We start from the raw sequence: 22,669 nt of genomic DNA, 5'->3' as shown, positions 1-22,669 counted from the left end.
GCAAACTTGCCTGCTGACACGCCCTTCCTGAGGCTCAGGGAAAGTTAAATGTAAAAATGAAGTTTATTTCCTACATATGGGGACTTTTTACCATCTTGAGCTTTCCCTGAGCCTGATGAAGGGCGCGTGAGCCCAAAAGTTTGCAGAAAAGCTTCGCCCCTCTTGCTGGGAGCCTTTGACCCCAGCTGACTTCCTGCCCCTTGGGCAGGGGCTGGATCCAATGATCTTCCAAGGTCCCTTCCAGCCCTAATGTCTATGAAATAAAAAAAATATTTTCATTTGGTCTAATAAAAGGTATCACCTGTGAACTGAAAGTTTTAGATTTTGCATTTCTTTCTGAGCTAGTCTGGCTTTTTTTGCTGGGTATGGCACTAGCCCTGTAATGACATGCCCTAAAGTAGGGGTCAGCAGGCTATAACTGATAGGCCAGATCTGGCCTGTGAAGAAATTGGATCTGGGATGGTGCACTGACCCACAGTTGCAGGCTTGCTGTCAGATCCGGCCCCGTATTTAAAGGCCAGCTAATTGCATTGTTCAGCAGAGGGCTCTGAAGACGGCTTCCATCTAGGTTGCAGCCTCTGTTCACCATCTTAGCTGCTCTAAATTATCTCTTTCCACCTGTTGTGGAGGAGGCTGCATGGGGTGGGGAGCAAGAGATCATTCCCTCTGCACAGAGCAGGAACAACTGAGGCACAGCAAGGAATGAGTGGTTTATGGGGCCAGCCAGGTTGCAAGGGGTGGTCTGCAGTAAGGTTAAAGGTTGATAACCCCTGCCCAAAAGTATTGTGTTTGAGTGGGGGTTACCTATATTTATGCCAGGTCAGACATTTCCTGGGGAAATACTTATGTAGCCACACTTTGGCATGCATTCAGCACCACTGTTGGGCCCTGTGGTTTAAGTATGCTCACGAGCATTTTTGGATGCACCCAGTGATACTTGCAGTAGAGCTCTGACTTTTTGTAAGCAGTGTGGAGTGCGAGCAAGGCATGTTTTAGGGAAATATCCTACACTAAGAATTCCCTCATCGTGTGTCTTTATATTTTGTCGTAACGATCCATCCATGAAGCCATGCCATTCATGTTTTTAATTACTGAATTTAGCACTGTATGCAGCAGGATTCAGTCCTGTCTTGAGGTTCTTTGATTCTTTTAAAGAAGAGATGGGGAACATTCAGCCTGTGGGCTGGACCCAGTCTGCCAGGGACTCCATTTCCCAGCTGTCCCTGCCTGCATGACTTGTGCCGGTCTCCATGGAGACCGGCACCTCAGCAGCCTGCAGGGAATGTGGGGCAGGGGCAGCTTGCTCCAGAGCCAGGACAGAGCTGCGATCTGTAACCTGTATGCTTCGGGCATGGGGCACGCATGCAGGTGATCGTGGCTGTGCCCTGGCTCCTTGCAGCAGTGAGTGACAACCTGTCTGGAGTGGGGCAGAGCCACAATCCCCTGCGTGCATGCCCCTGCCTGGTGCGTGCAGGCTACAGATAGTGGCTCTGAACCAAGCTGTCCCTGTCCCACATTACTGGCAGCTCCAGAGCAGCCCCCTGCACTGCTCTGCCGCACACCGCAGCTGGAGGTCTCCATGGAGACCAGCACAAACTATGCGGGCAGGGCGGCTGGGAAATGGAGTCCCCAGCTGAGCAGAGGTTCCCCATCCCTGTTTTAAAGAAAAGGCAGGTAATTCAGTGCCATGTATTCCAAAGTCACCTTTTAGTGATAACAATTTTTTTTTTCTGCAGTAAACCCCTTTTCCACTAGCCTTAAGGTGTGTGAAAGTTGTCTGTTACATAAGCAGTTTCTGGAGTATTTCAAGGCACCAAGAGGTTGTATTTCATATGATGCAGTGCTGTAATGAGGGTTCTGATTTCCCTACCCCCTTTTTTGAACAGATGGAAGGGGAAGCTCGAGGTCAACATGTTAGCAGTTCTAAAAAAAGCACTCTACCTGGACATATGGGGCGTGTCCCCATGAGCAGGAACATGCATTCCCTGGGGACAGCTAGCAGCCCAGCCCTGCCCTGCTTTTTTTTCTGGCATGGGTTTTTTTGACAGTGGGACCTACTGGTGTCAGTAAACCCCACTGTGCTGCAAATTAGCTCCACATCAAATGCCAGCATGTATGCACTTGTCTAGACGCGCCCACAGAGTCGGCATACTTTTTTGTGTAATATTTTTATTGAATAATACAGTGTAGTAGGTCGTACTATATTCAGTGTTTTCTTTCTTAAAGAAACTCATTAGAATTTAGATATGCCACACTCCATTATAGCGGCTAGCAACAATAAATTTTACGTGATGTCAGTGAATGTTGTCCCTAACTAACATACTTTTCAGGGTCCACCAGGTTTCCAAAGTCAGCAGCTTGGACAACCTAGACTGCAGCTGCAACCACAGCCACCCCCACCAGCAGAAGGAGAATATGTTGGCCGTGGGCATCCGAAAGGGATCCCAGCTGTACCAGAGCCACCAAGTGAAGCAGGAAGTAAGTGAGCCTTATTGCCTGTTGGAACAAATTTTTAAGATTGATTTGATTAATATAACTTAGTAAATCTACTATACTGTAAATTTTCTGGGTGTTCTCCATGAATTTTAGAACTTCAGATATCAGCTGGCTTTCAGGAGCTGTCATTAGGAGAGAGGGGTGGACGTCGTCGAGATTTCCATGACCTTGGAGTAAATACTCGCCAAGCCATAGAACATGTTAAAGAATCAAAAACAGGTAGGTTAAAATTATATTACAGCTTTGGCTTGCCTGGCTTTATCTAAATAGTACATGGGGGTGATTCTTATTGCACTAGGACCTGAAGGAGCAAGCTGTGGGGCTGTTACCTTGTTGTGGTAGGAGTTGTTAAAGGAGGGAGAAAATGAGGAGAAATAGTGGGGAAGACAGTCATTAATGCACAACTGTTTTTTATTTCATTGCGTTGAAGACATTCTGACTTGTTTGGGTATTTCTGACTACTCTGCAATAGTTTTTGAGTATGGAAAAATAATAGAGCAATTCTTCTAAGTGAAAACTCTGAGCTAGCATTTTGAGGGGTGTTTTGATTTTAAGAAGGTTGAGAACCACTGATTCATTGCTCAGACACTTTATAGTGGAACAAGAGAAGAACAAGTGGTGAGGGGAGGCGGGGGGAGGGAGTGGAATCCAAACCATGTTTCTGTGTCTTGGTAACTTATGTAAACTTCTGATCAGCAAACTCCTATTTCATGCAAGGATTACTTAACATTCCTTGTTTACCATTTCATGCAGAAGTTGGAGCCTGGTAACACCACTGATAAAAAATAATTTATATTTCACGGTTTGTTTTGACTTGTCTGAACTGTAGTGCTGTTTTAAGACTGAGGCCAGGTTGTCACTATTTGGTAAAGAAGCTTCAGCACAGTGACAGACCTAGCTAGCTACACACTTTTCATCTTCAGGAAGGCTTTGATAGTGGCTTCTCCATCTGTGACCCTAGTGCTTGGGTACCCATTATCCTGCTCTAAAGCAGTGTGTCTCAACCCGTGGGTCGCAACCCAAAAGTGGGTCACAAGAATATATGAAAGGGTCACAAGCAAACTTTATACATGGATCAACAAACTTTAAAAACGGATTCTTTTTTAAAGGAGAAAAGTGTGGGAAACCGTGGCTTTTCCTTGCAGACTGCCAGAGTTCCAGCCTGCAAGGGGCTGCTTGGGGGGCCCCCTCTCCCCACACACTGGAAGGCAGGGGGCAGAGGGTCAGGAGCGAGGGGCACTGGTTTGGGACTGGCCATCAATGTTTACAAATGGGTCCTTGTACAAAAAAATGTTGAGAACCACTGCTCCAAAGGAACAAGAAGCATGTGTTCACTGATAATAAAGTTGTTTGTAAAATATCATAAACCCTTCATTTAAAAAAAAATAATCCAGGAAGCCACAGTTCTTGAGCCTCCTAAAATTTTTGTCTTTGAAAACTTGAATATAATAATATTATTTTGGTTTTCATATTGTGTATAATATACTTGTCAGAATTCTTTCTTACATGTGGCTTTTCCCAAGCCATGCACCTGGAGACATTTCCTGGGGTCCATTGGTTGCTGACAGAGAATAAGCAAGTTGCTCTTAAAAAAAAAATAAATAAATAAATAAAAAAGGATCCCTCTACAGGGAGATTCTTTGAGAATCTCTAAACAAATAGCTGTCAGGATTACACGAAGGGGATCTTCTGGTTAAATACCAGAATGATGTTCTTTCTTCTCTGTAAAGAGGAGAAAGGCTTTATGGAGCAACCGTGACTGGGTGTTCTTTGCATCTGCATTTCCCACAAAAGTGAGGTATACACAAGGCAGTGTTAACTGTTTCCTGGCTGCAGCAGTGGTCCAGGCTCCCCCACCGAAAACTGATTGGAGAAGGTTTGTATGAATGGCAGAAACCTAGAAGCTGGACTGCCGTTAAAACTGTGCAGTGTTAGCTAGTAAAGATTTTTCTCAAAACGCAGGAATGTAAAATAGGAAATGGTATACAGGGGAAATAGGGCTTGCCCTTTTAAGTATAAAGGGATACTAAATGGAGTTGAAGTATAACTTAAACTGATGGACAGTTAAATTACTATACAAAATGTATAACAAATCTGAAGTAATGAGTGCCAGATATGTTAATTTAACCCAGTGAGCCTAAGATGCTGAAAAGAATTTCTTAAGTTGTACGGCTGTTACCAGTAAGATAAAAATGGTCAGGACTGGAAACTCTGGTATTTCACATTGTTTTATTCCAACAACTAAACTTTCTGGAGTAAGGACTGAACTTTGTCAGTGGGCATGTTTTTCAGTAGTTCACAAAAAACTCTTAACACCTGGTACTATCTGTTTTTGGGGACAGCATGCTGGGTGGTTATTGCGTATGGCAATTCTGCTAGGTGAAGGGTTGATAGAATTTTGCTGCGCGTACCTAAGAGAGGATTTTCATCTTCAGTCTGCAGTGTTGAGACAGTTGCATAAAATTTGGTGTTGTCAGTATTGGGCTGGATTTTAAGTTCACTGCTTGAAAAGGCAGAATTGTTGAAACGCTGTCTAAAACTATTAAAACTAAATACTAGTTTTAAAGCCAACTAAATATCTTTGTTTATCACATTCAGGTACTTCAGGTGCTATCATAAAATTAAGTACAAACCACTTCCGGTTGACCTCTCGTCCACAGTGGGCTTTATATCAATACCATATTAACTACAATCCTCAGATGGAAGCGCGACGTCTCCGCTCAGCTTTACTGTTTCAGCATGAAGAACTAATTGGAAGAACGCGTGTGTTTGATGGAACAACATTATTCTTACCAAAAAAATTAGAAAACAAGGTGTGAAATGAGAAATAATGTTGGATTCTGTTTTGAGTTCAGTTCTTTCTTTACCTTTTATGACTTTTTGTCTGGTGAGACTGTTAAAGTATGAATAGAATGGGTGTGTCTGCAACATTTTAAATGGGTTGAGTTTGCCAGTGAATTTTTGCTAACTTGCAGTATAATATCTTTGCGAATGAATAAAATTCAAATGGTAATCCACACTTGAATTCTTCAGGTTAAAATAATTTTTCCTGCAAAAATGAGGATAGTGAAATTACAAGAAACTGTATGGATGAGGAAACTTGTTTTCCTTGGATTTTTAACTTGGTGTCTGACAATTGAAACAGTGGGTTGCTTTATTAAAAGGATGTTGTAGATAACGCCCTGTGCTAGATATGGTTGTGCTAATCTTCCACCAGAGCAAGATGGATGGGGAAGAGCAAAATTAGATGTATGGGAGGAAATGAATCAGGATGAGCATTTTGCCATATCAAACTTTAGTCATAGGCTAATTACAACTGCCTCTTGTCTGAGTTTGGACTTCCTGCACAGTTGTATTACTATCTTCAGCCTGTCAAAGTAGCCTGGGGTAAAGCATTGAAATAAATATAAGATCAGCAAAACATCTTAAACTGGTTTGAAAATACCAGCCTTGGTATATGTTTACATAACAATTTAACTTGCTGTCCCTTCAGGTTACTGAGGTGTGTAGTCAGACGAGGAATGGAGAGACCGTGAAGATTACTATCACTTTAACCAGTGAGCTGCCACCTACTTCACCTACCTGCCTACAGTTTTACAACATTATTTTCAGGAGGTTTGTTTTCTATATATGGTACTTGTAACTGTTCTATAAAAAAACCCAGTAGAAAAGTCTGACACAAGTCTTCCTTTTCCACAAGATCAATTGTTTTGTCTTTATGGTGTGTTTATTAAATTTGTTATACATTTTTATGGCAGCTGAAGGAAAATACCTATACGAGGTATCTGGTCATAGTCAGCTACAGTTCACTGTGCAGTTGGATACATTTGTCATGAGCATACCACTTTGGAAATACACTGTTGTGTCTAGCAAGAATATGTTGCCTCAGATTTTTTCATTTTACGAGTACCATTAAATACTCTTTGATTTGGCACTGTTTTTGTCATGAAGGCACGGGAAGCAATGCAGAAACAAACTGGCATGCTGCTTTCTATGGCACAGACTTTCTGCTTGCCTTGGTGACTTAGTCTTTTAGTTTCATCCAAAGTGAGACCTGCTGAAGCTGTTGCCAATCAGCACATGTTTTATCCTAGAAACTGAAGGTGACTTGTGGCAAGATCACCTGAAAAGAACTGAATGAATAAGTGCCATGTCATCTGTTCAGAATTTTGCTTAAAGTTGGATTGAAACCAAATTAACTTTTAGCTAAATGTAAAAGCAAGGTATGTAACTTTTTTCAGGTTGGAAAAGCTTGGAAGTTTTCAGGGTTCATGTCAGCTTTCTAACAGCTAAGCAAGTCTCTTCCCTTGACTTGTTCTGCTTGCAAAAGTGAATCACTTCATGTTAGATTATAATATATTTAATATACATGTGGATAATGTTGTAGCTGTTTTGAGGAACATAACAGTACTGTTATTTGTCACTTACTTTAATCTTTTTATTTTGTTTTTAGGCTTTTGAAGATGATGAACTTGCAGCAAATTGGACGTAATTATTACAACCCAAATGACCCAATCAGCATCCCTAATCACAGGTTTGGAAAATGGACTCCTGTATTTGCAAAGGAGAAACGATTTTTTGATACGATGACACAAATTTATCTCCTATCAAAACAAAACTTTAAGTCTAAATTGCTCTTTAAAAGGATGAGATTTTTGCATGTCCCTAACTAGTGGTTCTGTCTTCGTGTAGAATAGTAATGAAAATCTGAGCTAATCTAAATCAGGTATTATGAATTCTATTGAAGGGATAGAGGTAAGCAGAGGAAGACCCTTGTCCAAAGATTTCTAAAGCTTATTTTCAACTGAAATGGAGTGCTTTAAGTAGTTGCTTAAAAGCATCTAAATAAGCAGTGAAAGGTTGCCAACATGCAACTGTACTTTGATTCTGCATGCACACACAGGCACACCCAATGGTCTGATGCTTCTTAAAGGATTTGTTTCAGATTAGTGGATGAGTTTGTAGTCTTGGTTAAACATTAAGGCAATTTTCTGTTTTGCTTAGATTGCTGCTTCACTAAATTAGTCGTACTGTGCCTTAAGTTGATTATAGGTACCTGCGTGAAAATATCTAAAGGTGACTAAAGCATTGGAAGCTGAAGGAATATGGAGTATTTGTGGCTTAATAAATGTATGGTTTCCCAGTTGCTGGGGGAGGTGAAAGGAAGAATATTAAATGAAGAACAATGATGTTTTAAAGGTATACTTAGGTGTTTGTGTTCTCTTCTGACAGGGTAATCATCTGGCCAGGTTTCACTACTTCTATTCTTCAGTATGAAACGAGCATCATGTTATGTACAGATGTGAGCCATAAGGTTCTCCGGAGTGAAACTGTGTTGGATTTCATGTACAATCTGTATAGTCAGGTTGAAGAACAAAGATTTAGAGATATCTGTGCTAAAGAACTCATAGGTCTAATTGTTCTTACAAAGTAAGCTACTTTTTTTTTCCAAGTGTAAATGATAATATTAAACTGTGACCCATGCTACTATATGAAGGAGCAGACTTCAAAAGGTATTTAGGTGTGTAAGCATCTTGGAAAATCTGGACCTAAATTCCAAGAACTTATGCTGCAACAGGTGCTTATTTCAATTTTTCTGAATACAGGAAGCTTACAAAGTAGGAAGTGACTATTTAACTCTGACTTGGGCTTGGAAGTTTTCAGGGTTCATGTCAGCTTTCTGGTAACAAAGCAAGTCTCTTTCCTTGTCTTGTTCTGCTTATGAAACTGAATCACTTCATGTTAAATTGTAATATATATAATTGTATTCACTTGTAGCTCAAACAGGTGATTTAAGGCGTTATCTTATTTACATGAAAAGAAACCACCCTTACTATATTAGCTAAACTTTTTTTTTTTTTAAACACTTCAGAGCCCAAGAATGGATGTAGACTTGCTGAAGGATTTACTACCAATCCAAACTATTGGAATTTTAACTTCCATCTAGATACTATCTTATATATAAATAACTTCCTTATACTCTCCTTAATGATTTAGGATTCTTCTAGGCCTTAATGTGACAAAAGGGCTGGTACTGAATTTGGTGTTGTTATAGATAGTTCTGTAGGCTGCTGCTGCTCCTATGCCCCTTTTTCTCTGTAATAACTATTTTTGTGCTGGGACATGCATATTTTGAGGCACACAACAAAACGTGAAAGCAAAAAATCTGTAATCTGGGTATGCTAAGGGTTAGACCAGAGTGATAGTACAAACTGAAATAAACCGAGTGGATATAGACCTTTTTTTCTTTTTATGCATTTTAAAATTAATTCTATATCCATGCTAATACAGAAAGTGAATCTAAAACCAGCCATTATAGTTTGAATGTGGAAGTTGATTTAGTCAGCATAAATAAAAATCTCAACTGTTTGAGATTACTTCATGCTTTTCTTTAACTTTCTGCATTTCCTGCTGTCCTATATTTCACGCACCCATAAAGAAATCATGAGATAACTAGCCAACTGCCCGTCAGGAATGATGGGGGTGGAAGGTGGGGACGGAGCACCACCGCAGTTTCCTGGGGTGGGGAGGGGCAGGGAAAGCTTGCCCCACCTTACCCTCTATCCTGCTTGACCAGCACCCCATGCCACCACCACCGTCTGCACGGAGCAGGGGGGTGAGGTCGGTGTCCCCCACTCCATCCTCTCTGTCCTCAGTGTCATGGCAGTGCTCTGCCACGCCACACTGCACCGCCACCTCCTGTCTGGAACGCTTTTGGAGCACTCTGATTGTTTCAGAGAACCAATCAGAGTGCAAATGGATGGACAGACAGACCAGGGCTTTTATAATATTAGAATATGTAAGAGAGGGTTTTTAAAAATTTCATCCTTTTTTAGATACAACAACAAAACTTACCGAGTTGATGACATTGACTGGGATGCCAATCCAAGATGCACCTTTAAGAAAGCAGATGGATCTGAAATCAGCTATGTAGACTACTACAGAATGGTATGACAACTAAAAATTCCAAAAATATTTGTTTTATGCTTTATACTAGACTCTGAAACAAGTACTTTATAAACAAGTAGCACTTGAATATTCAGGAAACAATGCATAGTTTCTCCCCTGGGGGGAGAGAGAATTTGATTTGTAGCCATCTTTTAGAGGATGCTGAAGACTCAAAGACTGATTTTTTTAGATGCCAGTATTTCTAGTAGTATCCTGAATGTACATTTCAAGGTCTTTATTAATAATTTCAGCAAAATGTATCTAGGACACTGTATCTTTCTCTTGGCTTACTAAATGGATGCTGCTGGGTATGCTACCCCCCACCCTTTGATCCAACATTTATAAGCTTTCTTTTATGTCCCTTCTTCCTTCTCCCCTCCCCCCCAAAAAAATCTAGTTAAGAAAACAGTGACAGTGTCAATACCAATAGTGCTGTCAAATGCCTGATGTAGGGGACACAGATAAGTGGTAATGCCCCCAGAGCTACAGTTAGCCTATCCCAGAGACTCCCAAAGCATGGGTGCAAGCACTCCATCCTTCACCCACTGTGAGGGTAAGCTGGCCTAGGTGCTTACTTCCACCTTTTATCAGAGCCACATCACTTCACAAGCCATTGTGACTTCACACGCACTTGTGAACTAGTTCCCAATCAGTGACATTAGGGAACCATTTAATTAACTGGGTCTGAAGCCAATTACTCAGTTGCAGTGTGTGAATTAAAAAAAACCCCAAAACAAGTCACAATTGTACTTACTCAAAGCACAAACTTTATGGGAGTAATGCTGGATGCAACAACAGCCCACTGGTCACTTGCAGGTTTCCTTCTAGATTGAAATGTCAATCAGCTTGCCCAAAGCATCAGTGAGAACATGTCTCAACTTGCTGGGGCCTATTACATGTATATGATGCAGTTTGTTAGATTTTCTGTGTTCCATGGAAGGGTGGTGACATTAGTATATTGGTCCTATGGACGCCACAAATTTGTTGGCCAGTTTTTTGGTTTAGAACTATGGAAGGACTCTGTACATGTGCAGTGGACACTTCTTGCCACACCAGCCTACCAATGTGCTAATGATTGTTTCCACACACAAGGAGAGGCCGTTCTACGAGACTTACCTTCTCTTTTAGTAAAGGAATCTTGATTACATCTGCCCTTCTTGCCCTTGGCCATCAAGGGAACTGTAGAGATATGCTGACAGCGTTAGTCAAAAGAATTCATACACATGGGAAACATGCATCTCAGAATTAAATACACTTGAACAGTATACATCTATAAACTACTTGGTGTAAGAGCAATGGTTTTCTTTTAAGGGTAGGAAAAGCAATATGGTTTTGTCATTAACCAGTGTTATTGACTCTTGAGTAAATAAACAGCATTTTGCTTATCCTAGTGGAATATGAGAAGCCTGTTATTTTGAGGCTTAAGAATGCATAATATTAATCTTGCATTTTCTGCTGATGGCTTCTTCCTGATCTTAGATTGGGTAAAAACACTTGATACCGAGGTAACAAGCTCTTTTCCATTCATGGGGAACTTAAGTACTAAGCATGATTACTAACTGCTTGCACAAGATAGGCCTTCCAAGTTATAAATTAGGTTTAATAGTTGATGAGGGGATAAACAAATACTTAGAGAGCAAAGGGGAAGGAAGTATGGAAGAAATTCATGCTGAACTGCCAGTTCTATTCTTTATGCTGATACACTAAAGTGTACTGTGCATTTTTTATGCAGCAATATAATCAAGAAATCACTGACTTGAACCAGCCAGTTTTGGTCAGTCAGACAAAGAGGAAGAGGGGGCCAGGAGGTGTAATGCCAGGGCCTGCAGTACTTATTCCTGAGCTGTGCTACCTGACAGGTATTGTATCTGTAGTTATTCACACAGAATCATCTACTGTGTATGTTGTATACTTTGGAATAATCGCGACTTTGACAGATTTACTAACTGGAATACTTGCTTGTATAAATAAGTTTGGAAAGGATACCTGCAAGTGTTGTAACTAGAAGTATACACACATGAAAATTTAGCTAAAAATGTGCAATACTTTAAAAAAAAAAAAAATTCCCCCTTTTGATTACTCCTTTCCCTCCCTAAATGTTTTCCCTGTCCCTTCTTTCAATATTTCCTGGAAGGCAGCTTGTATTTCTTGTTTTCCTTCCTCGCTGAAGGGAGAGAGCGCTTAGGTTTTCCTTATCACTGCAGCAGAAGCCATAATGGCCTCATAGATAAGGCTAACTAGTTTGGCACGGACCGCGAGAGGGTGTCCATTAGTTGTGTGCAGCTGTCTATATAAGGATCTCTAGAGCTGAACAGTCTTTTACTACTTCTGAAACCCCCACATTTGGGGTGTGGTGAGGTAGAACAGAGTTGAAAACACAGGCTAATGACACTACAGGCCACAAGCTTGCTTTCCTTTTCCTAGTCCCTCTGAGAAGAGCCTAAGAATGATGGCAGAGCCTAAGAATGATGGCAGGGCCTAGAAAAACCTAACTACCAGTCTACTTAAAAACACCCTTGTGGCTAAGGCTGAAAGGTCTGGAGACTATGAGGATTGCAGGAACTGTTTAAGCCAAAGGTGGTACTGGAACTGACAAGTGACCATCATGTACCAGGCTTCTATGTCTGTGCAGAACATGAAGAAGAGCCGAGCGTGGCTTTTATGGTATAGGGACTGCCAAGCCAAAAAGCTGCTGAGCTTGAGTGTAAGGCCCATGTGCACTCCACCATACAATATGGATAAGCAAAGGGGAAAAGTTACCAATGTCTGCTGTGCTGTACCGGAACTGGCACAATGTTTCATGGTCTGGTACAATAGGCAATATGTTGTTAAAAAAATCTTACAACTAATAGCTATTCCCTGACTGTTTCAAGTCTTCAGTGGTTCTATGTTCAAAATAAAATGAAATCCAAAGCCACCACTTGGCAAGTTCATTTTTGTAAAAATGTGTCTTTCAGTAAAAAAAAATAAAAAAAAAATAAAAAAAAAAATTGCTGTTTGCAGGGTTGACTGATAAGATGCGTAGTGATTTTAATGTGATGAAAGACTTGTCTCTTCATACAAGACTGACGCCGGAGAGAAGAGAGCGTGAAGTTGGAAAACTTATTAACTACATTCAACAGTATGTTATTCAGAACTTATACTACTTTTCAACAAATGGTTTTTTATTCATGTTTTTTGTAACCACTGGATGTTCTTAAATTGTTGCCTTTTGTTGTTCTGCCTTAATTTATTCTTCTCAAATGCAATCTACATCTAAGTCAGAATGCATACACTCTGGGTGATATGTGATTGATTTTTAACTGTTATGGCTTACTTTTAAATTTACACAGGGATGACAGTGTTCAGAAGGAACTTCGTGACTGGGGTTTAAGCTTTGATTCCCGTTTACTATCTTTCACTGGAAGAGTAATTCAAGCCGAAAAGATCCATCAATCAGGGAGAGCGGTAAGTGGATAATTTTAATTTGTCTCTGAACTTTTGAACAAAACAAGATACTTACTGGTTGGGGTACTTATCAACTGGACTTCTTTTTTTTTAAACTGACAGTTCAACACAATCACTTGTCTGAGAGTATTGTTTTTTACACGGTATTTTTGAAAAATCCCATTAAAAACTTACAGAACATTTTCCCTGGCCTCCTGTTCCATAAAAGTAAATGCCATGGCAAGGGAGAAACTGAGCCAACTGGAAAAATAATTCTCAAGTAATTTTACAGGTTGTTGTAACTAATTGATACCCTTTTCATCTGGCAACTGTTCCATATTATTCTACTTTAGTGGATAGGAATTACCACTGTAACTGTCTTTGAACCTCCAAAAAGGATACTGCCTATGTTGGGTTCTGCAGCAATTATTACTCAACCTTCTTTGACTTTTCATGTGTCCTGTTCTATATCATTTGCTTTAATTAAATTCATAATGCATTTGTCCTAAGTTACTTTTATTTCTCGTTTATAATACCACTGCAGATGCTTAATTGTTTGTTTGGTTTTTTTTCCAACACTGATGCTTGTTCCTGGAGATCACATGGAGCCTGTTAACTTCCACTGAGACTACCCACATGCCCATAATTAAGCAGATGCTTACATGCTTTGATGCAAAGCAATTGAGTGTACATCCAAAAGCTGTTTGCTACTATGGCAAGGAGGACTGTAATATGGTTTTACTAAGTTCATTTTTAGTTGGATCAGTTCTTGCCCAAATGTTTGATTTGGATCAGAAATCTAAATAAATGCAGTTTTTAGGTATAGAATTTAATACATTAGGGAATAAGGTTGATACACACACCAGAAATACCTGAAATATTTTGTGTATTTGAAAACGTACGTTATGAACAAAAAATCGTGTCACCTGTTAAAGTATACATTCTTTACCAAGAAATGCATGTCATTGCTGTTGAAGTATACAAAGGAAACCAGATTTGCTGTGTATAAGTTGACTTCTGAAGAAAACCCAGGCCTTTTAAATACCTCTAATGTTTCTCTTTGAAGACTCCAATATTGTGATATTGAAAGCTTTTAAACTAAATGCTGAACCAAAAAAGATTTTCAAGGTTCCAGTTTCTTGGTTCTGTTTGTATTGATTGATTGATTGATTGATATTGATTGATATTAATTTTATTAATAGGAGTAATGTATACTTGCTGGAAAAAGGACCTGGCTTCCAGTGTGTGTAGCTTTTCACAGAAACAATAACATCCTGTATTGATGGGTCTTGTGAGAAAAGAGGAATAGCTTCTTCCTGCCCCTTCTGTTTTTCAACGTGACCAGCCACGAGTCTTAGATCTAGCTAAAACCCCTGGCTTGCATTAAACTGTTCGACTTGCAGGAGGCTAATCTGTAGGCTAGGCTACATAATCCCATTACCTACTGAGGGACATTCTGCTAGTGCCCATCCCATTCTGCTAGTGACTTTTTCTTCTCTACCCATTCAAAAGAGGTGTGGTTGGAAACTACAGAAAGTTGTCTGTCTCTTGACTTTCAAAGAGTACCTCTGTATTTAAAACAAAAAACTTTGGAAGCTAAATATCTGCTGGTGGTAAAAGATAAATGATTTTTAATTTTGTTTTTAGTTGTAGAGTATGTATACCAGAAAATGTTCTTATGACTTACTAAAAAGGTTCAAGTTCTACTTTCTAATATCCATCTCATCAGAGATAAATTAGAATACCATGGAAAGATTGACTTGTAAAACAGAATATGGTTTTTATTCTCATTGGTAAACTTGTTGAAACTAAATATTTCAGCATTGTAGCAGAGCTGTTAAACTAAAATATAATGCAGCTTGTAGCAAGAATGATGCTGCAGAACTCAGCATATTTTAAAAATGACAAGATGAGTAAAGATGGCATGAACTGATTTGGAGGAAAAAATCCTTTCCCATCTTAAGCTACTGCGGCAAGGGCAGATGCTGCTGCTGCAGTCTGGAATGCCTGGAGAAGCGGAATTTGTGGCTGGAATTACACCGTAGATAACATGCTTGCTTTTATTTGTTTGCAGTTTGAATACAACCCTCAATTTGCAGACTGGTCAAAAGAAACTAGAGGAGCCCCCTTAATAAGTGTAAAGCCACTGGACAACTGGTTACTAGTATATACACGGCGCAACTATGATGCAGCCAATGCACTTGTTCAGAATCTTTTCAAAGTCACACCATCCATGGGCATACGAATGAACAAAGCAATCATGTAAGTGTTTTTAGAAATGTGCTAGTTATCTTGCTTAGACATTCTTTGTAGTGGCTTAGTTAAATGTCTGCCAGGGGTCAGCTACATTTTTGGGCAGAGTGCCAAAAAACACCCGCAACCTCAACTTAAAAGATGTTGGTGTGCTGGGGCGGACAGCAGGGGAGCCACGAGGGGCCTGATCCTTGTTGTGGCTGCGCAGCCACGGCCCTTTCCCCGAGGCACGTGTGCCAAGCAAAATGCCTTCAAGTGGCATGCGTGTTGGGGATTGCTCACCCCTGGTGTAAGTACATGTGCTGAAAGAGGGAGGAGATAATCATGTAAGTAGGACAAAGGTACTGAAAATCTAAACACTTCAGATTTTGGAGTTAGCGTGTTAATCTGTGGAAGTTTTTAAGTGGGATTAGAGAAGGGTCCAGCTAGGTGCCAAAAGCCTCTTGAGTTTATGATGTGTGTTGGAGCCCCTCCTGTAAGAGGGTGGAGCAACAACATACATTGTCATTTTCCCTTCCTGGTATGTAGCCAGTCACTCTGGCAAACTTTGTTGTTTTTCCTTCCTTGTTGGAAGGTTGTGGATCAGGTTTGTTTCTTTTTATGTCTAGATACTTTGACCACTTTAGTTCAGTGCCAATGCAGAATATTTTAACAGAACCATAAGTGTGAAAATGTATGTAACATTTATCTTGATGGAAAGGGTATCTTATGGTGCTACTGATCTTTTGTAGCTATTATGATTTTGAGTTCTAGCAGCATTTATTTATTTACTTGTTTATGTCCCTTTTTTAGGATTGAAGTAGAAGATAGAACAGAAGCTTATTTGAGGACTTTGAAACAAAAAGTTACTTCTGACATACAGATAGTATGTATACTGGTCCATAATTTCAAAGCATATCACCTAATACTTTTGGACATGTTAATAATAATAATAATCTATTGAGAATCTGGTGATACTTGGGAGGTCAGGCAATTAGGAAGTTTTCTGTTTAACCTTATACTAAAATGTGGGATTGTTTTATATCCTTTTTCCTTGAAAATCAAACGGGTCTGGCTCTTAAAGCATCAAAACTTGAAGACTCAAGCTGTCTATAAATTGCTGGAGGGAGGGTATAGCAGGGAGCTGTAATGATATAAAATAAATCTTTCCAATAAATCCAGGTCTCCTGGAATTTGGTTTTGAAAACCCCTTGTTTAATTTTTTTTAAAGGTAGTTTGCCTTTTGTCCAGTAATCGCAAAGATAAGTATGATGCTATCAAGAAGTACTTGTGCACGGATTGTCCCACTCCAAGTCAATGTGTGATAGCTCGCACATTAAGCAAGCCACAGACTATAATGGCCATAGCAACAAAAATTGCATTACAGATGAACTGCAAGATGGGTGGAGAGCTCTGGAGTGTTGAAATTCCAGTAAGTAACCAGCTTTTTCTGTTAAACTTATATAAATTGAGTCTTATTTAATAGTTTAGCTATGAGAAAAGTTAAAGCTTTCACACCAATGGTTTTCCCCCATTGGTTGGCTGGAGGATATCTTGCCCACTATGTTCTGGGTCAAAAAAAAACCCCAACTGTATGTGAAAACTCAATGCTTTTTTTCCTGTGTGAATAGATGGCGAAATAGCTGACAACACTTTGTGGGGAAATAAAAGTTAGAGATAATTGCATAAATTAAGACTTTGGTGCAGTTAGACAGTGAGTAGTTTAGCCTCTGTGGCTGGTTCTATAATAAAACCTTGGTTTGCTTTAGCTTAACTATGGGTGTTTACACTTACTATGGGGCTGTTTTTAATCTAATTAAAGTGCCCAGAGCATCTTGTGTATCAGCATCCTTGCACTTCAAAATGGCAACAGGGGTGCTTTATTTAAAGCTCATCAAACCATCTTTAGAAAAGTCCCCCTGCCACCATGCTGAAGCACAGGAACGCTATGATGCACGAAATGCAGCAGCTGGCTAGAGCGCAGTAATTATCACACTCCCACAGACTCGACTTAATTGAGTCATAGATGTTAGGGTCGGAAGGGACTCGATAGATCATTGAGTCCGACCCCCTGCATAGGCAGGAAAGAGAGCTGGGTCTAGATGACCCCAGCTAGATGCCTATCTAACCTCCTCTTGAAGACCCCCAGGGTAGGGGAGAGCACCACCTCCCTTGGGAGCCCGTTCCAGACCTTGGCCACTCGAACTGTGAAGAAGTTCTTCCTAATGTCTAGTCTAAATCTGCTAGTCTAAAATGAGTCGATTAATTAAGTCTGCTCTGATGCGCTATAATTGCAGTATGAAGATATCAGAGGTGCTCTTAGCATGTTTTTCACTTTCTTTTTAAGCTGAAACAACTCATGATTGTGGGGATTGACTGTTACCATGATAATACAGCTGGGAGGAGGTCAGTTGCAGGATTTGTTGCTAGCCTGAATCAGGGAATGACACGGTAAGGTATTTCCTGTTTCTAAAGACAAATTGACCAGAATTACAATAGATATCAGTTATGGGCAGTCCGTTTAAAATATTCCTATCTAAATTAGTCCAAACTGCATATTTAAGGTTCTTAATGAAGAAATTGAGTCGGCTAACTAAGGAACAGTACATTGTTCTTCAAGCTTAAGATGATGCACTGATTGAACACGGGCTGCCAAAAATTCCTTGGGAAGTAGCATGTAAAGGGAGTCCTTTATAAAAGAAGATGCGCTGCTTTGCTGAGTGTAGTGTAGGGACGTGTGTGCTTTGTTTACTGTGGCTGTTCTCTGCATGTTACTTTTTTTTTGCTGCTTGTAAGTAAAGTACATTCTGCTACTTGATTTTTGCTTGTTGAATAACAGATGAATTGAGCCTTTCTTTGCTGCTTGCATATAAGTGAGGAGCAAAGAAAGCAACAATATTTGGAGATGGGAAAGTTTCCAAAACACATGTTGGAAACTAAAATAAATAGCTTTCCACTGAGAATCTTTTTCAGATCATCACTATTGTTTGGGGAGGAAATGAATGTATTCCTTGGTGCCTTCTAGGCCTTGCTGAGGAGATACAGGAGATTCATTCGACCCTTCCCCCTTCCATCTGTTCCTCTCAACTGCTTCCACTGACGACCAAGCTCTTTTTGATGACTTGTCCCCATTGCAGGCTACAGACCTTCACGAATGTCCTGACTTCCAATTTCAAGCTTCTTTAGACAAAAAGTTGAAGCAAGAACATATGCTCAGTCTTCTGTCTCTATTTTGGGTTCAGTGTTCTGATAATATTCCTCAGCCTTCCTCCAGGGAAAGCCAAAGGCATACCAATGTGTTTAACTGTAACGATAGTTCCTAGATGGTCTCCTAGGAGTAGGACTTGCCAGGGGCTATTTTGATACAGGAAGGAAAGGCTAATATAACTGTACAGTCATTGTTTTACCTCTGCCTCGTTAACTGACTAAAATGTCTAAACCACTGATTCTCTGCTAAGGTGATATAAAATCCTTTTAAGTATGCCACACAATACTATCCCCGTTAGGTATGCAAACATATGAACTTATTGTAGTTTTTCCTAGTTCTTTGCAATGGAAGAACTGCTGTCTTATTTTTTCCATAGTCAAAAAATGAGTGAAAATTAAGAGCGGGCATTTTCTGGGGTATGACATGAGTCTAAGGAGAGGTGCCTTGAGCCTAAAATGGTTGAGAACTAACATTCTAAACTGAGATCAAGCCATGGCCCCTTTACATAACATAACCTCTTTCCAGATTTCAGGATCTGCAAGAGGAAATCTTGTGGTGCCAAGGTATTTATCTTCATAGGTTGGCTGGCAAAGTCAAAGACAATTTACTATTTTTTTTCATGGTTACCTTCTAGAACAGTGGTTCCCAACCTCTTCTTTTTTTTCCATGCCCCGCTCCTGGGAGCAGAGTACGGTAGCAGCCTGAGGGTGGGGGAGCTCCCAGCATGCAGCGTGGCTCGTCTTTTCTGTGCAGCACTGCCAGCATTGCCCCTGCGACCCTCATTTGGATCGCGACCTGGGAACCGCTGTTCTAGAAGGCATAGAAGGAGAGAATAATTGTTCAGTAAGCATTTTAGAAACCTCACGCCTGTAGTTGTCACCTGCCATCCCACATTTGAACCAGTAAGAAGGATCATGGAGCAGTTACAGCCATTTGTGATAAGGACCAGACCTTGAAAGAATATCCACAGCTTTCCTCTCACCCCCTCCCTCCCCACCCCTGCTCTTGGGTTTCAGACTTCTACCTTAAACTTGTCCAGCTCATCAGTAGCAAACTCCAAGCTGATCAGCAGGTACCAAATGTGTTATGACTGTGCTTTTAACAAAAAAGTACAAAATCTGTTAAGAAATCTCTACTGCCACAGCAGTCAACAATCCCCACATTAAAACCATCAGAATCCACAGATCCTACACATCGGTCCCAGAATGTGGTATACCTCATCCAGTGCACCAGATGCCCTCACGGAAACTATGGGTGGAACTAGACAAAAATGATTTATTCCTTTGGACCAGGGAGTATTGCTTTTGTCATGAAGACTGGCTGAGGGGCTCCCAAGGGAGTAAAGCCAGACAGTAAGGCTGCAAGCTCTCAAGCCCACTTACCGACTACTGTTTGGACAGTCTAAAGGACTTCTAAGGGAGCAGCAGGCATGCCAACCTGCTTATATAACTTTTACATCTTCTGACAAATGAGGCATTCTTTTATATTAAATGGAATTTTTGTTTTCCCTGGTCCCCAAACAGGTGGTTTTCACGCTGTATCTTACAAGATCGTGGACAAGAACTTGTGGATGAGCTCAAGGTCTGTTTACAAGGTAAAAGCTCCTATCTTAATAGCCACTGGGTGGCAGTTGTCCATTGTCGGAACAGTTCTTGAAAAGAAAAAAATGCCATATTTAACTTGGTGAAAAAAGGGATTGCCTGTTTCAGCTGTTAGTGATAACTAGCTTGTTTGCCTGTTCTCCTGCTACTTGGTTTTAACTGCTACCTTGTCAGTCAGCTTTGTACACCCATTGTAAAATATACATTTTTAGAGTCACACGTTTAAAAGAAAAATACTAAAGCTATTTCTCTTTGTGGTGAACAAATTTCTAATGTATTTTTTAGCAAACTCAAAAATGAGGAAACTTTTCTGATGGTAGACGGGGAGATGTAAAGATAAGACACTTTTGTAAAGGTTTTGAATATCAAATTAAGTTATTTTCCAGTTAAGTATTACACTACTTATTGGCGATACTAGCATAAGTCTCACCATTACTGAAAATTGGATCATTCATTGAGAATCAGGTTTCTGAATGGTGTATTTTTTGGAACTAAAACAATTACCAGGTCACTTCCTTGTCTTTCACATTGGCTATATAAACCTTGTTCATAGTGAATGTTTGGCCAAAGGTTTAAAATGGGACAACTCCTTCAAGTTTACTTTACTCCTAAAAATTATAAATACCTTTTTATCCATCTGCTTTTACTCTCTGCAGGTTGGTTATATTAATACTTACTGAATTTCATGCACATTTGAGGTGAACTATGTAGATGATAAAGTGGAACTTACAGCTGTTGTGGACCATTTGTCTTTTCAAGGAAACCTTGCGTTTGGGTTTTTTATGATGACCTTTTACTACAGTTATCATTTTAAATGATTTGGAGTTCAGATATGAATATAAAGTTCGTAATTTATACTTCCAGATGTCTAGCTAGCAGGGGGATTCTGATGATCATGGTACCGTATTTACTCAAATACAAGATTGTTTTTTCCTGCCAATCAGCATGGAAGATATGGGGAGCCCCTTGTTTTACATCCCCACACAGGGAAATCACATTAAATACATTGTCCATCTTTGAACTGCTGCTAAAAGTATGTGTTCAGTAATGGAAACCAACTATGAAGTTGATTTTAAATGCAGCCAATACTGAGTATGACTGAGTACATAGCCCATGTTGTCTGAATGTTATATGGTAGTGTCCATGAAACACCTGTGCTAAAACTTGCAGCAGTTTCAAAAAGGGTAACATAAATCAGTCCTGGATGAATTAAGTCAGAGTACTATATGCAAATTACTACAGCTATATTTAATTTCAAGGTCAGCATTTTCCACTTTGCTCCTTACTTCCAATTACTCGGGGAAAGTAGGATGTGATAATATGGGTGTGGGGAGGGGCTGCAGGGGTAAAAAGGTTGGGAGGCAAAAAGCAAGGGGGAAACCTGACCCCACTTCCACCTTCCCCTTCACCTCCCCCGGATCTATTTTCCCTGCTGTAGCACCGGACAGGGGCCACATTCAAGACAGATTTACAATAATTAAATTCTGTACCTGGAAAAATTGTAACAGATTTTTTCAAATTTCCATATATAGAATCTAATTATTGGGGGTTTGTCTAATAATCGGAGTCATCTTATATTCAAGTAAATATGGTAATAACGCAGTGATCTACAGGTAAACAAGACTCTTATTGGCATCATTCATACTAGTATCTATCTCAGGTAGCTGCTGAGTTGCTGTTGACCTTGTCTGGAATCAAAACAGTTGACACGGTGAAAAATTTCAAAGCTGATTTTGAGTAATACAGACTAATTCTGAACTTTTACCTCTGAAAGACGCACAGATTGATCAACTTCTTAATTTGCTTTTCTTAAAGCTGCTTTAAGAGCCTGGTTCAACTGCAATCAACATCTGCCTTCTCGCATTATTGTGTATCGTGATGGGGTAGGAGATGGTCAGCTAAAAACCTTGTTCTGTTATGAAGTTCCTCAGCTTTTGGATTGCTTGAAATCTGTTGGTAAAGACTACAAGTAAGTCTTTTCTGGCTCGATCTGTGGTGCTGTGAGAGGTGGTGGTACCTTGTGTGCTGTCCTCTTCCTAAAAAATAAGGAAAAGTTTGCATGTTTCTACTTCTACATGAGTATACGATCAGAGAAGCCAGAAAGTAGACCTGTGCAAATAGGCCATGGGGGGCGGTGCTAAAGCTGTGGGCTGTGACCAGCATGGAAGCCTAAACCTGCCTGCAGCTGTAGCATGCCCCACACACCCAGAGCTGTAACCTGGAAGCTGCCAGCCACATGTGTGCAGCAGAGGGGGCGGGGGCAGGGTGCGCTACAGCTGCAGATGGGTTCATGCTTCCGCACAGGTGGCAGCCCTGGCCACCCGGCACCACGCAGCTGCCACGTGCCCACAGGCCGGATCCATTCACTTGGTGGGTGCCCACCTGTGGGCCAGATTCAATCAGTTGCTGGGCTGGATCTGGCCCACAGGCCGTTTTTTGCCCACCCCTACACTAGAGGATCATACTGACCTAACATTTAGATTGACTGCTCTCCTGAGCAGCAGATCTCTCTTCCTTTAAAGTAGGTTAAATGTGTTTTGTCCATCCTCCTTTAGTACTACCACAGTTCCAAATATTTAAATGGTTGCTAACTGCACTGGCACAAAACAGTCATGCTAAGCAACAGTAGACAAACGAGTAGTTATGGCATTGCTTAATTCTCTTTTATATTTAATAAATAAGCAGTATATTTGTCTGCATTTTTAGTGTTAGCCAACTCATTTTTCCATTTTGGATGTGCAAAAAATAACAATCGGAA

At 40.3% G+C, this 22,669-nt stretch overlaps 1 protein-coding gene across 3 annotated transcripts in view; it reads left to right on the top strand.

The window, feature by feature from the left end:
- The window catches only part of PIWIL1 (piwi like RNA-mediated gene silencing 1), a 29,013-nt gene that overhangs the window by 1,525 nt on the left and 4,819 nt on the right, over positions 1 to 22,669 (top strand). For all 3 annotated transcript variants that reach the window (XM_006017083.3, XM_006017082.3, XM_006017081.3), the window contains exons 3-18: positions 2,331 to 2,478; positions 2,590 to 2,715; positions 5,095 to 5,309; positions 5,990 to 6,111; positions 6,950 to 7,030; positions 7,729 to 7,926; positions 9,333 to 9,444; positions 11,177 to 11,303; positions 12,448 to 12,565; positions 12,777 to 12,891; positions 14,945 to 15,132; positions 15,916 to 15,988; positions 16,334 to 16,534; positions 17,450 to 17,553; positions 19,834 to 19,904; positions 21,727 to 21,880. In XM_006017083.3, coding sequence (XP_006017145.1) covers positions 2,331 to 2,478; positions 2,590 to 2,715; positions 5,095 to 5,309; positions 5,990 to 6,111; positions 6,950 to 7,030; positions 7,729 to 7,926; positions 9,333 to 9,444; positions 11,177 to 11,303; positions 12,448 to 12,565; positions 12,777 to 12,891; positions 14,945 to 15,132; positions 15,916 to 15,988; positions 16,334 to 16,534; positions 17,450 to 17,553; positions 19,834 to 19,904; positions 21,727 to 21,880 — 2,153 coding nt within the window. The remainder of the gene's footprint in view (positions 1 to 2,330; positions 2,479 to 2,589; positions 2,716 to 5,094; positions 5,310 to 5,989; positions 6,112 to 6,949; positions 7,031 to 7,728; positions 7,927 to 9,332; positions 9,445 to 11,176; positions 11,304 to 12,447; positions 12,566 to 12,776; positions 12,892 to 14,944; positions 15,133 to 15,915; positions 15,989 to 16,333; positions 16,535 to 17,449; positions 17,554 to 19,833; positions 19,905 to 21,726; positions 21,881 to 22,669) is intronic.

The sequence above is a fragment of the Alligator sinensis genome, unplaced genomic scaffold, assembly GCF_000455745.1.
Source record: "Alligator sinensis unplaced genomic scaffold, ASM45574v1 scaffold628_1, whole genome shotgun sequence".
In the NCBI taxonomy this organism is placed as follows: domain Eukaryota; kingdom Metazoa; phylum Chordata; order Crocodylia; family Alligatoridae; genus Alligator; species Alligator sinensis.
The sequence above is the reverse complement of the archived record's forward strand: the minus strand, read 5'-3'. Positions and strand labels throughout refer to the sequence as shown.